The sequence below is a fragment of the Artemia sp. Qi Xiang Cuo genome, chromosome 11 (assembly GCF_049724085.1).
Source record: "Artemia sp. Qi Xiang Cuo chromosome 11, ASM4972408v1, whole genome shotgun sequence".
Taxonomy (NCBI): Eukaryota; Metazoa; Arthropoda; class Branchiopoda; order Anostraca; family Artemiidae; genus Artemia; species Artemia sp. Qi Xiang Cuo.
Window position 1 is genome coordinate 13,429,439 of NC_142804.1, and position 15,452 is coordinate 13,444,890.

General features: G+C 35.0%; 1 protein-coding gene across 1 annotated transcript in view; it reads right to left on the bottom strand.

The window, feature by feature from the left end:
* Positions 1 to 15,452, bottom strand: part of LOC148946655 (uncharacterized) — a 146,172-nt gene that overhangs the window by 50,213 nt on the left and 80,507 nt on the right. Inside the window, exons 6-10 of the mRNA XM_089096378.1 lie at positions 13,218 to 13,344; positions 10,207 to 10,296; positions 6,067 to 6,309; positions 5,063 to 5,245; positions 2,335 to 2,442 (exon numbers count right to left, since the gene is read on the bottom strand). Coding sequence (XP_088952504.1) covers positions 2,335 to 2,442; positions 5,063 to 5,245; positions 6,067 to 6,309; positions 10,207 to 10,296; positions 13,218 to 13,344 — 751 coding nt within the window. The remainder of the gene's footprint in view (positions 1 to 2,334; positions 2,443 to 5,062; positions 5,246 to 6,066; positions 6,310 to 10,206; positions 10,297 to 13,217; positions 13,345 to 15,452) is intronic.

Sequence of the window (15,452 nt, forward strand, 5' to 3'; positions counted from 1 at the left end):
ACCTTAGTCTTTACCTATATTATGAAAATTTTAAGCTACCAGATACCCGATGTATATTTAAGAAGTAACACAAAATGTACATTTACTGTTAGCTATACTTTTTGTTGGGGACTATTCATGAACATATTGCTATATATTTATATTCTTTTACAAATGAAATGAATTGAATATGACAATTATTTTCTCTTTTTTCTTTCTTTGTCGTTCGCAATTTCAAAACTCACCCTTTAAGGTTAGAAAAAAAGAAAACTGGATAGAAAATCGTAAAAAATTCTTAAAACCTTAAAATTGAATATTTTACCTATAAAATAAGAAAACAAAGCTATTTTTTTCAATTAATCAAACACTAAAATATATTTCTGAAGTTATATGAAGATTAAAAGTGGTATGATACTTAGTACACACGCAGGAGTTTTTGTCATAGGCAAAGGTGAATTTCCAGAGGGAATTAAAATTAGATTTTAAAATGTAAAAAAAAGGTAAATTACTTGAAAATATAGGGAAGTATGGAGAAAATATTATAGCTAGATATTTTTGGAAAGACCAGGCTCCTTCTGCGTACGTGACTACAGAAAAACAGACATGATGAACATATTCATCCTCACTATATTGTTTTTTTATTATTAGCGTTTGGTGGTGACAACGATTGAAAAAATAGCTATCAACTATGTCTCTTTTGTAACGTGCCAATAAATTGGAACGCTCTGCCTCACTGAGTCTACTGCAAACAAATCACTGTTGTCTTGAGAAACATGTGACCCATTCAGTTATTCAAACTCCTCCTGAAGCAGCCATAAAGTTCTAATCACCTTTAAATCCTTCCTTATTACCTCTTCTCCCCCCTTTGTGAACTTCTGGGTACTTGTATGATAAACCCCCTACCGCTCATGTTGTTCATTCATTGACGAATTATAGAATCGTTTTGTTTGTTTTTTTCGCGTTATTTTATTTCAGCTTAGCATGAGACAAGACAAAGAGACGTGACAGAATAGATGGAAAATATATATTATTTAGGTTATATATTTACAAATTGGAGGGGGGGGGGTGAATGTAAAGTATTTGGACAGTATGAAGTTGGAAAAAAGTTCTTACTATATAATATGAAGAACATTTGGAAATATATATATATATGCAAAACATATCTAGTATTTTTTGTGAAATTGTATCACTGTTTGTGCAAATCACTGTCTATGAAAAGGATTTTATTTATGCAGAATAATTGCGCCTAACACATTAGGCACGCAGACCCGCTATACTTTACCCCCCCCCCTAATAGCCCAAATTTGTTTCTAAAATATTATTATCTTACTTTGATATCAGAAAAACATATTAGAAGAATATTAAGTAGGGGGTATATCGTACCAACTTTTGTTTTTCATTTTGCCCATTGTCGATTTTACCTTTCATTTATGGGCAATGAAGTGAATAAGGGAATGGCACTAATATTGGTAAACTATAAAACGTTCCAATTTTCTTTTTCATCTTAGTAAGGAAGTATTATGCAATTGCCAGCTTCAGAATGACAGTCGGTTGGAAATGTCCTTGTAGGGAAAATATTTAGGCAGAGGAAGGGATAGTCTCTTCTAAGGGTCGCATGTAAATGAATAAGGACAAAGCGAAATTCACTCTCCATGATTCATGTATAAGCTTTTTAAGGTGTTTAATCTTTATGATACTTATTAAACCTATTAAGACGAGGAATAACTCGAAACTTATGACAGTTTGTGGTAGTGTAAATAGTAGAAAGGGTTTACAGAAGGAATAGCAATTGTCGATCCAGGGTTTTGGGGAGTGGATCTTTGCTGAATTTTTACATGTTCATAGATTAGAACTTGACTTAGATTAGAACTAGAACTTGAACTTGATAGATCAAAATGACATGGCTGTCATTTAGTTCCGTAAGTTTAATTAATAGAAAGAAGAGTGAGTCTGGAATATTATGTGTACAAGCACAAAGTCATTCTGTGCTTTTCTTTCTCAATTTTCTTTGAGAAACAGCACAAAGTTATCAGACACGTATTTTACTCGTAATCTATTGCCAATAGCAGTTTCATTTTCACCTTCTAGTATACCAAGTGGTCCCACTTGTAGCACTTTAGTACCATATGTAGTACTTCAAATGGACCATAGCAACTAATAGTTTTATGACCTGTTCTATTTTGAAGTAACAGTCAGAACCAGACAAAAGAAACCAAAATGAAAGGTAAAAGAAAAAGAGAGTAAAAGAAAAAGAGAATAACTTCGTGATTCATCTTCGGGATCAGCATGATCGTGGTACAGTTTTGGGTAAAAATTATAGATCAGCCTATGCCAAAAAATTACAATCATACTTACATTTTCTCCTGAATTTCCTTTCGATCCTGCTTCACCTCTAACGCCTTGTGGGCCGGTGGCACCAACTGGTCCCCGTGCACCTTGCAAACCTGGAAGCCCTTGAAGGCCCTGTAAATATTTATTTTCATAGATTCAGCTTTTAAAATACCATAAATGGTCACTAAAACATGTTTGTAGCAGTCATGACAGCACTTCCGAATACTACAAGATAAAGTTGCATAAGGGTCAAATAATCGAAACAAATGCTCATTACACCCAACACTATATTTGAAGCCAAAAATTGGCTTCAATGACTGTATAAAATGTTGACACATCTACATCTTTACTCCATTAAAAAGTTGCGCTTCTGCAATCTCTACCAATTTTGGCTTAATAAACAAGTTATCATTTTATAATAATTATGGATTTTGAAATGATTCACTGTTATTAAAGTAATTACTGATGTACTGAACTCAAATATTTCAAGCACAGATTGATATAAATATTTATTAGATTAAATGGGAAGTAAACTCTAAAAGATTAAACAAAATTTAGCCTCTCCCTCAAAATAAATCAGCTCTTTGTTGCCATTTTTGTATTAACAATACCTATAATTACACCTTAGGATAAACATCTAGCTTGACTTACTGCTACTACTACTAACAACACACCGCAGCACCAAGCCACATGAGGCCAACGCATCTACGCACGCTCCTCCTCCATCCCAACCTATTCAAAGCCTCCCTTTTTACACCCTCCCAGGAAGTTCCCATTTCCTTTAAATCTTTCTTTATGACATCCTCCCACCCCAGACGATGAAAACCTGCTTTCCGTTTAGACCTAGACAGTTGGCTGAAAAGTACAAACCTCAGCAGTCTGTCATCCTTCATCCACACAACTTGCCCTAGCCATCTCAACCTTTCTTTCATTATAGCCCTAGAAAGTGGTATTGAACCACATTTTCGTAGAGCCCACTCTTTGAAATACTGTCAGTCAGCCGGGTACCCAAAATAATCGGTAAGCAATTTCTCTGGAAAACATCTAGCAATTCTTCATCCGTTGTTTGGAGCGCCCATGCTTCAGAGCCATATTTGACCACTGTCATCACTGTAGCTTCTAATCTTCTAATTTTGATTTGCAGACATACTTGCCTCCTGCTTTCTAGCTTCACTTGCCTCCGCTATTCAAACTATTTCTATAATTCCCATAAAATGATATAACGGAGGAAAACATATTCAAGAATTTCTAATTTCTTATGCATTTTGGTGGCGGCCCGTTTCCAACTGATTTTAACTGGGCCAAAAAACGGTTTATGCATACTGTCTGTTTGCAAACTTTGCAAGATTAACAGTGTAAAACGAGCTTGTTTCTTAGTCACTTAGTTGTAAATTTAGTATGTTATGTATGTATGATTAAAACAAAAAACAAATTATTCGGCAAATTAGGAGACCTGCCCTTTTCTTATCCCTAACTCTTTACGTTTAAGTCTTTACGCTTCTCAGTCAAATTCAACGGACCTTTGTGTCTCAGGAGTCGTTCTTAAAGAATTGGGACAAAAAATACTTTAACGTAAAGAGCGGGGAATGAGAGAGGGGAAGCCCCCCTCATGTACGGAATAATTCCTTTTAATTTTAAGTTCTAATGTTGTTCTTTACTTTTGGTTGAAAAAATTTATTTTTTATTTAGTTTCTGACCGTTATGAATCACGCCAGGAAATTCTCCTTCCTCGTAAAATTTTCTCCAAATATTTTCCTTCAGAAACTTTCCTCCCCACGGAAAATCCTCACCGTGCAAAATCAGCCCCTGAAGCAAATCCCAACCGAACTATTTCCGAATATTTCGCATTGACGAATAATCTGTGTAAAAAAATAAACAAATTGTCTAACTTACAGCCCTTTCCACAGGGGCCATGGAGGTCACTTCACTCCTAGAGACATTGTTATTGGACTTTTTAACAATGCTGAACCAAATGACTCTCTCAAAATTTGATCAGATATCTTTGGGGAAAAAGGGGGTGTGGGAAGGCGGCTAGATGCCCTCCAATCTCTTTGGTCATTTAGAAAGGCTCTAGAAATCTGAATTTTCTTTCGAATGAGGCCTCTCCTGATCTTTTACAACTATTAGTTCGATACGCTCACCCTTAGGGAAAACCAGAACACACACAAAAAAATTAAACACACATCCATGATCTTTCTTCTGACAAAAAAAAAATACAAAAATTCCCCTTACATACAGTTGGTGGTAACGAACTGTTTAAGGAGCTGTAACTATTTTACAGGAACATATTTAAGGAACAGAAACGAACTGCTAAGGAGCGATTTGGCCCAACAGCAGTCCGAAACTCTAAAAAACAGAATTTTGTTAACAATAATACATCAAAAGAATTGACTTTAAATGTTGATTCCAAATATATAAAGCTCATTAAGTTTAATCTTACCCGTCAAAAGCTAAGAGCCTGAAAAAAATTGCCTGTTTCAGAAAAAGGGGGAAAACGCCCCCAGAAGGTTAGGCAATCTTAATGAAATTCACGGTATCAGAAGAGAATATTGTAAGGGTATTCACAAATTCGTGTATTTTACCTTTTGACAAAACCAGACTTCAGTGTTATCGGTGGGAGTTTTTTCCTTCCCCCAGAAATGTCACAATGGTACTAGCTTACCTTTCTTTTTTCACTTTTTTTTACAAAAACACTGACTAAAACAAAGCAAAAAAGTTACTAGTCAATACTTATAGAAAATAGATAACTCACCGTAAGTCCTTGGTCTCCTTTCTGTCCCGGCGGGCCTGAAAGACCAGCTGACCCAGGAATTCCAGGATCTCCCTTTTGTCCTGGAAGTCCTCTTTCACCAGGATACCCCCTTGGACCATCGTTTCCTGGAGCTCCTTGAGGGCAAGTCACGGTACACGGGGGCTGAATTTGCTCCTGAGCAGGCTGAAATATTACTGAACATGAAAAATGGTACTAATGAAACCTGAAAAATGACTGCTGAAAAACTGGCGAAAAACTGATATTTAATAGATAGATATTTATTTGCAAAAGAACTATCACAAACCCTAGTGGGCTGAATTCGCATTTCTTAGTAAAAAAAATAAAATACAATAACAAAATAATACAATATCAACACATAGTTACCACTGTAACGAAAACACAGCAGGTAACAGTCGGAAAATACAACATACAAAATATAGGTCATAGTTATAAAATATTTTATAGGTCATAACTAATTAGATAATAAGGGTAACAAATAAAAATTTGTTACCCTAATATTTGTTGGCTATTCAATGAAAATTACGAAGTGGAAGATATAGCATGATCTTATTGCTTGAGTTTGCAGGGAAGTTATTTGCCCCTCCTAATTTATTTGCACCTTCCCCCTAAATTTTTGAAAAACAAAAAATTTCGGGGGTAATTTCATTGACGCCACTTAATTATTATTGCTCATTATGAAATCAAAGACACTTTTCAAAACATGCTTATAAAAATCTAGAGCAGCATGGAAAAGGAATTGTAACTTTCATTTGATCCCAAATTATGAAGAAAACTTTTTGTACGTAAAATATAGAATTACTATGTTTTTTTTCCTTTATCATGATTAAAAACATAAAATACAAACTTAATTAGATTAATTAAATTAGTCTCTTAATTTAATTCAAAAAAAAGTGATACTTAAATTAGATATTAAATTAGACAAACAGTTAAATAATTAATTTCTCAATTACTTCATTAAATTAGACATTTTTCAAAGATCCTACCGGAAGCTCCTCACAGGTTTCACGTTCAGGTCTAGTGGGATCACAACTCATCACCATCCATTGGAGTTCTATTGGTATTGTTCTTGGCTGTCCAGCCACTTTAGCAATAGATATTTCTCCATTGGTGTCAATAGGGCCTCTTATGTCCAGTTGAACTTCGCTAGCGAACTCGCAGTCGGTAAATAAAACAACGCGCTCTCTGTGCACGCCGAAGTGTATTTTATGCCATCTATCATCAAATATCTATAAAACAATATATCTTAGTATATATCCGAAACACCTAAACAATCACTAATTTGAAAACAATTACGTAATGTTATACAACAGGTACCAGTTTCCAGTAGTACTTTAACAATTAGAGTCAGTAGGGTTTTGGATACTCACAAGAGAGTATAAGTTTCTTATGCCTGAAGCCTAAAGATAAGCGAGTATTCCTCGTTATGGAGATTCTATACAGCCAGTTGATATCATAAGAAGGTGATTATTTTCATAAATGTTTCGGCATGTATGCCGGCTGTGGGATTTATTTGTCTTTCGGTTCGGGGATTGAGGTGAGACTTATAGGAAAAGGAAAAGTGTTTCTTTAGGCGGGGGATGAAACATCCTATTTTGAGGAAAGGGTGTTAAGAAGCTTAACACCCTATTTTTTCCAGTCCTGACAAATGAGCAGAAGCTATGAGATTTTTGTCTTTTCCATATCTATCGGCAGTAGGGGTGAATCCAGGATTTTTTTTAGGGGGAGGCGCAAATAGGTTGATGCGATAAACATGCGTTAGGAGCAAGTTTAATTAACGGAAAATTGCGTTAATTAAGTAAATTACACTACTTTAGACGACGTTAGGGGGGCGCCCCCCTCGCCCTCTCCCTGGATCCGCCACTGATCGGCAGACAGCCTCTTCTGCCAGATAGGAAATTATACCCGGCTCAAATCGCAGACTTGACTGAAGTGTTGCCATTAATCTTCCGTATCTCTTCAGACACTTTTCTCTATTAAGATAGAATTAATATTAATAATGCATAATAATGAAGATTCAAGCTGCGATTTGGAATAGAGACGATTTGTCATAATTGATGCTAAACATACAAGAAGGGTGTCGAAAATGTTTATTATATTGTCTATCTCCCCTGCCGTTTAATTTCGCTTTACTTTATTCTTTCCTGCGATTCATAATTCACTGTACTTATATACCATCATCACTGTTGCCCTGAATAAACCTGATTTTTTTTTTTTTTTTTAGGAATTCCGAACAAGGCTTCAAGATTTTAACTTTGGGCTAACGAAAGCAGAGCAAAAACTCTAGACATACAAGAACGACAAAGAGAGAAACCTCAATAATGAAGAAACAAACAAGATTACGGTCAGTAGAAAAAAGATAAAAACTGAAACGACGCGGATATTTCGCCTGTATGAAAACGAGGCATCTTCAACGCTGATGAAAAAAGATAAAATCTAAAACGACGCGGATATTTCGCCTGTACGAAAACAAGGCATCTTCAACGCTGATGAAACAAAGATAAAATGTGAAACGACACGGATACTTAACTTCGGGCAAACGAAAGCAGAGGAAAAACTCTAGACATACAAGAAATGACAAAGAGAGAAACTTCAATAATGAAGAAACAAACGGGACTACGGCCAGTAGAAAGAAAAGATAAAACTAAAAGGACGCTGATATTTAGCCTGTATGAAACTAGGTGCTTTCAACACTGATAAAACAAAGATAAAAACTAAATTAACCTAAAAAAATAAAATCCATAACCAAGAAATAAAAACTACCACTATCAATATCTATAATTGTCGCTACTATGACTGAGGGTCATAGAAGCTCTTAGAGCTGCTAAAATGAGGACACCAAAGCAACTGACATAGATCTTTCATAGACATGCAAGGAAATTTAAATTCTGGAGAGACAAATAAATCACTATATTTAAAACCTGGTTACTTTTTAGGAATACCAAGCAAGTAAAAATATAGAAGAGCTTTTTATTCACGACGCTTTCTAACAGTAAACGCTATGTTTCTTTATTCTTTCATTTCCTTATTCTTTATTTATTTTCCTTTGCGTCGTTATTATTTTATTAGCCTTTTTTCAATTTTAGCCTGCATCTCAGATGATTTATTAAATCAATTTATGTGTGCATGCGTGATGAGAATTATCGTAAATGTATTTTCTCCTATTTTTTTACAGCTTGAACATCTAAATTGCATAGCTACTGCTACTACTACTAACAACTAACAGCAGCACCAAGCCATTTGAGGTCAACACAACTACGGAAGCTCCTCCTACATCCCAATCTATTCAAAGTCTCCCCTTTAGACCCTCCCAGAAAGTTCCCATTTCCTTTAAATCTTTCATTACGACATCCTCCCGCCCCAGCCAAGAACGACTTGCTTTCCGTTTAGCCCTAGGCGGTTGGCTAAAAAGCACAATCTTTAGCAATCTGCCGTCCTTCATTCGCAGAACATACCCTAGCGATCTCAACCTTTCTCTCATTATATCATAAAAAACGGGATTACACCACACTTTGAATACAGCCTACTGTTTAAAACACGGTCAGTCAGTCGGGTACACGAAACAATCCGTAGGCAGTTTCTTAGGGAAATATCTTGTGAATCTTCCTCCGTTCTTCGGAGCCCGTTCTTCAGAATCATATTTGAACACTGTCATCACTTTCTCCAAACACATATGGCAAATATGACAAGTATTCATATTTGAACACTTGTCATCGCTTCCAATATTCTAATCTTGGCTTTGCTGACTTATCTTCCTATTCATCCAAGCTTTTTTCAACTGTGAAAAGACTCTTTGGGTGTTGACTATTCTACTTTTAACATTGTCGTTGCACCCACCGTCTTTACTAATAATACAACCAAAGCAAGTGAAACTATCCACTTGGTTGATCTTTTCGTTACCCAACGTTACCTTTTCATCTTCGCTCATTCAAAGCCTTTGTGACTTAGAGTTCTTAACATTAGTTTTCAAACTTATTCTAGCAGCCCTGAACTCGCAAAACCTCTAAAAGTTCATTCATTTTGCTCACACTTTTATCTAGGATGCTTAAATCATCAGCATATTCTAAGTCCATGAAAAGTTTAAATCCCCATTTGATTCCGTGTTCTCCCATTGCCTTTCCTGTACTCCTTAATACATAATAAAATCAATCCCACATTAGAACTTTACAAGATAACAGTCAAATTATGGTTATTGAACACAATCGAAGACCAAAAAAAAAGAAACAATAATTGCATTTATTTTTGGAGAAAAAAACTAACGCTAGGGCCAAATTATAGTCACACTTATCAACAAGATAAAAATTACGCACGACTACAGCGCTAAATATGCGTGCCGTTCATAATTTGTAGAATAGAACATTGTTCAATTTTCAAGCATAACATTTTAGACTGAAGAATCAGTCAAGAGTTAAGGCACAATTTTTTGAAATTTGAAAAGATGAAGGCTTGAAACAGCAGTTTTCTATCTGTAACAGGAATTTAGTATTTGAAGAAAACAAAAAAAAAATCTAAAATTCATTAATAAAAACAAGAAACGAGAGTGATTGTTAGCTAGCTAAAAAAAACGAAAATATAAAGCAGATATTTTGGTAAGGACCTCCACCAAGCCGTCCACAATGCTCAACAGAGAGCAAAAATCACCAGTCTTTTGAAGTTAACTGCAACAAGACAGAGGAACTTTAAATGTTTCCTCTGTGTTGTTGTAGTTTTTTTTCTGTGCTGAGGACTAAGGACGGTTTGGCAGAGGTACTTGCCGAAATATCGGCTTTGTGTTGTTTCTTTCGCCTTTTTTCAACTTGTTACAAATCACCCTTATTTCATGGTTTCTTAGTTATTTTTACTTTTTTTTTATTAAACGTCATATAGAGCCAGTGTAGTCTTATAAAGCATTAAGAAGAATCTAATAAGGAGATGTAGTATAAGATGAGAATAGTTGGAAATAAATTAGTGTCGGTAAAAGCTTTGCAAACAAGCATGTTTTAATTTTTTTTATTCTGAAATACAAGTGTGGCGTTAAAAAAAAATTATTGAAAAACCCAACCTTCTTCATAAAACTTAACTTTCTTATAGACAAATGGCACTCGGGCATAAGAGAAAACCTCTAAATAAAATTTAACATGAACTACCTGTGGGGCCTCAAAAGGTAAAACTTGAAGATTGTTTGAATAATCCAAAATTCCAAATTCGATGACTTTCCTGGTTGGATCCAAATTTACCTAGAATAGAATATATGAACATAAGTTAAAAATATATATTTTAGATTATTATTATTTACTTATTTTTCATCCACACTACACAATAGAATAATACGCAGAGTAACTCATAGAAAAAAAACCCATATAAAATAATAATCCAATTCAAATTAGAAACGCATAAAAAAACACTCATAGAGTAAAACTAAAAAAAATAAAACAATACAAAATCTAAAAAGAAGAAATAACAAACATGAAAAGGGGAGAAAGACAAAAGAAAACACAAGAAACCCACAACTGAAAGAATCTTATATTCAATAAAATTTATATCCAATAAAAAATATATTACTTGCATATAATGAAACAATTTTATCGTATCAAAAGTGTAAATTACAAAACTGTCTAAATTTACACAAAAAGTGTAAATTATAAAAAAAAAGCCTACAATTACGGCTGTATATTCAACATAGCGTAATATTATGGTGAATAATTAGCGATAAAGGCAATAACATTTAATACTTCAAAACATAGTTAGGCCAGATTTGACGTTATGTGTAAACCAAGACACCAAACAAAGCTATCTTGCTTATTTCCAAAATTAGATGACAGCTACTGGAAACAGCCCCGGCAAGATGCCCTGATGAAGATAGGCTGGGTTTAAAAGGATGAAGCTGTTCAAATTGTTATATTACTTCCGGGCTCTGGAGGAGAAACCATGCCTGTAGTACCTCACATAGTGGTTTTGAGCCGGATTTTTTATGAGATTGAACAACCAGAGCCAAAACTGCAAACAATACTCTGGGGTGACCTCGAGGATGGGTACCCTCTAAAAAATAATTTTTTTTAAACCGACACAGCATTGCGCAAGATTTTGGACCATGGATAGTTATTTTGGGCTTTGTTCGTTATGGTGAGCTTTAGGTGCTTTAACTTCTTTACGACTGGTTCTTCGTTGGCTCGTTATGGTTTTAACCTCCTTGCTAGTTAGAATGCACCGTCAAGTACTGAAAATCCTGTAGTGACTAACTTTAGAACCGCTGTTTTGGAACCTCTATTTAATTGGAGATCCCAAAAACATCTTATCGTCCGGCTGTAAGCCAGATTAAACGCGCTGTGATGACTTGAAAATGAATTATTGACCCAATTCAGAGACTTGAGGCTGGGATTCCAGTGGTGCCAATTCACGGAAATTAGAAGGTAAAGGCAAAAATATATTTAAATAAAAAAAAGTAAAGGTACCCACTTTCAATAAAAATATCGAAAAAAGGTATTTTCCAAAATCTAGAAGGGTAAAAATAATCTTGAGGCCATTGTCCCTTGCCCTCCACAATTGACGCCACTGCTGGATTCAGGGATGATTATCATTCTCAAAGCATTGCTATATTAATAGAAAACAGGAATGTAAGAAGTGGAGGCTGAAGGAGGAAGTAATAGCCACCCTGATACTTCAAAGAGCCTTGGATCAAACACTTCGTGGCAACAGACTATAAGTAAAGAGTGGCCTTGTCAATAGAAACCGCAACTATAAAAAATAAAGTTTTGATTACAATAAATGCAACAAAAATTGTATTGCTTAAGCAGATTCTAAATATGCAGAATACATTGACTCATCATAAATACATACATTGACTAAAGTCACTCATAATAACTATTAGCACATGAAAACCTGCAAAATTAAAAATAGAAATAAAAAATATGTATTTCTTAAAAAAAAAAAAAAAAAAAAAAAAAAAAGGAAAAAAAAAAAAAAAACACACGAATGAAACTCTCTCTAGAAGTTTTAAAATGTTTTAAATGTCAATAAATAAACGCTTGCAACTACTCATCAACTGCATTTGTTGCATTTATAACCACTTTCAGCATTGCAGTATGAAACCTTTGTATTAAGGAAGGGGTATTCCCCCTCATATACACAATAATCCATGTTTTCATGTTGCTCTTTACTTTCAATTGGAAGAAAAAATTTTCTTATTTGATTAAAACAAGGGATTTAAAACCTAGACAAAAGACGAAATTATAATCTTCTCTGAAGTGCGCTGTTCCAGTCAGCGGATGTGAAGTGAATTTCAGTATACAGCAACTGCTACCACTTTATCTACACCAAAGATTTAGAAAGAAATTTTTTTGGGGGGATAGCTCCCTCATGTAAGGACTCCCTCGTGTTTTCTATTGGACTGAATAATAAAATTCAAGATCTGGCATACTATTTCCCAAATGGAATAGATTTACATTTGAATTTTTTTTTTTTTTTTGGCCATTGTGCACCTAATGTTACCCATTCGCTAATTTCTCAAGGCTATCTTCTTGATCGACTCATCGATCTTACAACTGCATATTTTAATCAAGGTAGAATACCAGATACCAGTAGATAAAAAAAACAGCTTTAACTTTAAATACGGACAGTTTGAGTTATAGCCTACTAGTCGTCAATTCATACTTGCTGTTCGAAAGTGAACGCATTGAAGATCCTGGAAAATTCCCATTTTTATATAAAAAATGTTGCCAATTACTTCCTATTTACCCCAAAGTAGAGGTTGCCAGTGTACCAAACAGCGGCCACTCAAAGAAAAACAGCCGAAAAATATTGAAACATGCCGAAAACTGCAGCAAATTAATACAAAATGTGAGCCATTCTTCGGTAATTTCCAAAGTAAGTTTTAGTATTGATATCTAGCATTTTCAAGATTTTTATCTATGCCGTCAGAAAATACCACCCACATTTTTAAAAAGAAATTGATTAAATTTTGAAACTAAAGAAAAACCTTAAAAAAGAAGCAGATAAAAAAAGATACTAAAAAATGGCTTGCAAAATACCAGCAAGATAATGGCTAGTGAAATGGGAGCCTGCCGGCAAAAGGTCCATCACTTACTTTCTCAATCCATTACTTAAAAGACCATGCTTAGACCCCAATTTTCAACTACATCGAGGTGGAAATTCAGCTTACCTGAAACTGAGGTCTTTGAAGAATATCATTAATCCTGATGATACTCCATGGCACTGGGGGAACTTCCCGCGTTCTGAATGTACAAATAAATGAGAACTGCTGAGGCAAGCCTTGTGGAAATATTGATCTATAAATAAGAGTAAAAATATATGTATATATTACATTAAGTGAATAATAAGCTAAGAGAATTAAGATACTTTTAAGAGTTGAAACTTCAGCAGAGGCGTAGAGAGGGTTTTCAGTTTCCAGAGAATGTGCGGATTTTGCCCCCCCCCCCTATCACTAGCATAATATAAGTAGACCAGATAAGTGACATAAAAATCTCAGTTTGGCACCCCTTCAGAGGCAGGGCCCGGGAACACTTTTACCCCATGTCCCCCCTAGCAAGGGCACTGATCTGCAGCGGTTTAACATGGAAAAAAGAGATTGAAGACTACCAGCCCATTTCATAGTGTAGTGTCTGACGACTTCATTAAACAAGTCAAGAATTGAAAATATGACATAACGAATATGTAACATTATAGGATATAAGCTGTAATGTCTCTGTAGAGATTACTTAAAGTTAAAATTCAATTCACATAAAGTAGACCTAAGTCAGCTCGGAAAATCTTGGCTTCAGTTAAGTGTCAAACAAAGCTACCAAACGCTAGATGGCGTCAGAGATTTATCTTTTAGACACTAGTCGCAATTTCTACCCTTACATGTCTCCCATGCTCTGTGAAGTCTGCTACAAACGAGGATACGAAATATTTACCCAACTAACTTCTACTGCCTAACTAACTCATCACAGATCACAGATAATAATGAAACTTTTTTCTATTTTTTTTTTCTTCGGTTTACCCTCGGGTTAATGTCTCTGGATTGAATAGGTTGTTTATTTGAGCTGGCGAAATCATGCGCTACTCCCTTGCCTAGCTTGTGATTTTGGAGATTTTCTGACTGGATTTTATATTTTGTTCATGTTTTTCGTTACTATTTTCCTATCCCCTAATCCTTCCTGTTCATGGACAGACTATGTTGAAGTTTATTTTTTCTTGTTGCAAATTTATTGTTAAAGAAAAAAAACTCACACCACCAAGGTGCCTCTAGCCCACTATTTACAGTCGCGTTTATTATGTTAGTTATTTTCTACTTCTACTGACCCTAAATCAGCATGACTCCCTCCCTAAGAGAAGGATGCACTCCTTATTGCAAACCTATCTGACAAATTAGGGAGGTGCTATGGTATCCAGCCCCTCTCACCTAAGTCCACACAGTTACATGCAATTATTTATTTTACAAAAATAGAGTCAACTCTCGCTAATTTGAAATTCATGGGACCAAGATTTTTCTTCGATTTATGTATAGTTCAACTTATGTATAGTTCTAGTTATAGAGGTCATTTTACATAAAATTTGACTTATAAAGGTAAGGAGCTATAGAGGCAAGCCAAACGAAAATTGGAGTTACAGAGTTACAAATTGATAAATTTACTCCCTGCAGCCACTAGAAAGCCATGACTAAGTTTATTAGCACAATGTAGACTTGACATATCAAGACTTGACTTCCAAATGTCAAGACCTGACTTTAAAATGTCAACAATAAATTTAGTTTGCTAGGAACTAGACGCATGAGCATTAATCGAATCAGATACAAAAAAATGTTAAACACAATTAATACACATCAAAGTTTATATGTTGCAACCTGTATGCGGGGGTTTCGACTAACAAAGGTGAATAGATTTTTTGGCTTATCTACTGAATTTCGAGTTATAGAGTAATTTTCGGGTCACTTCGACTTACAGAGATAAAATATAACCTCAAATTATTTCGAGCTATACATGGATTTTTCTTCAACTTAGACAAGTTTTTCCAAGGAGATTGAAAATAGTTCAATATAACGAGGACTTCGAGTTACCAAGGTTCGAATTATCTAGAATCGACTGTACAATAGCTAAAGCACCATACTTCACCTTGTAGGATCTCCACCCTAAGTCATTTAGGCTTCCTCTTTTCGTATAAGCAAATGAATTATGGCTACATTTGTAATTGTAAACACATCTCACTAATAAGGGAGGAGGTATGGCATCAGACCCCTCTCCAATGCTTGGAAGCACTATATGCACGTATTTAGTTTATAAAAACACGACAACTATGCAAATATGCCCCACATACCTGAATTCCCACCCTAAGTTTGAAAGGTTCCCTCTTTCCCTAAAAGCAAAAAGAAAATCACTGCAATCCCAGTTGCGAGTTA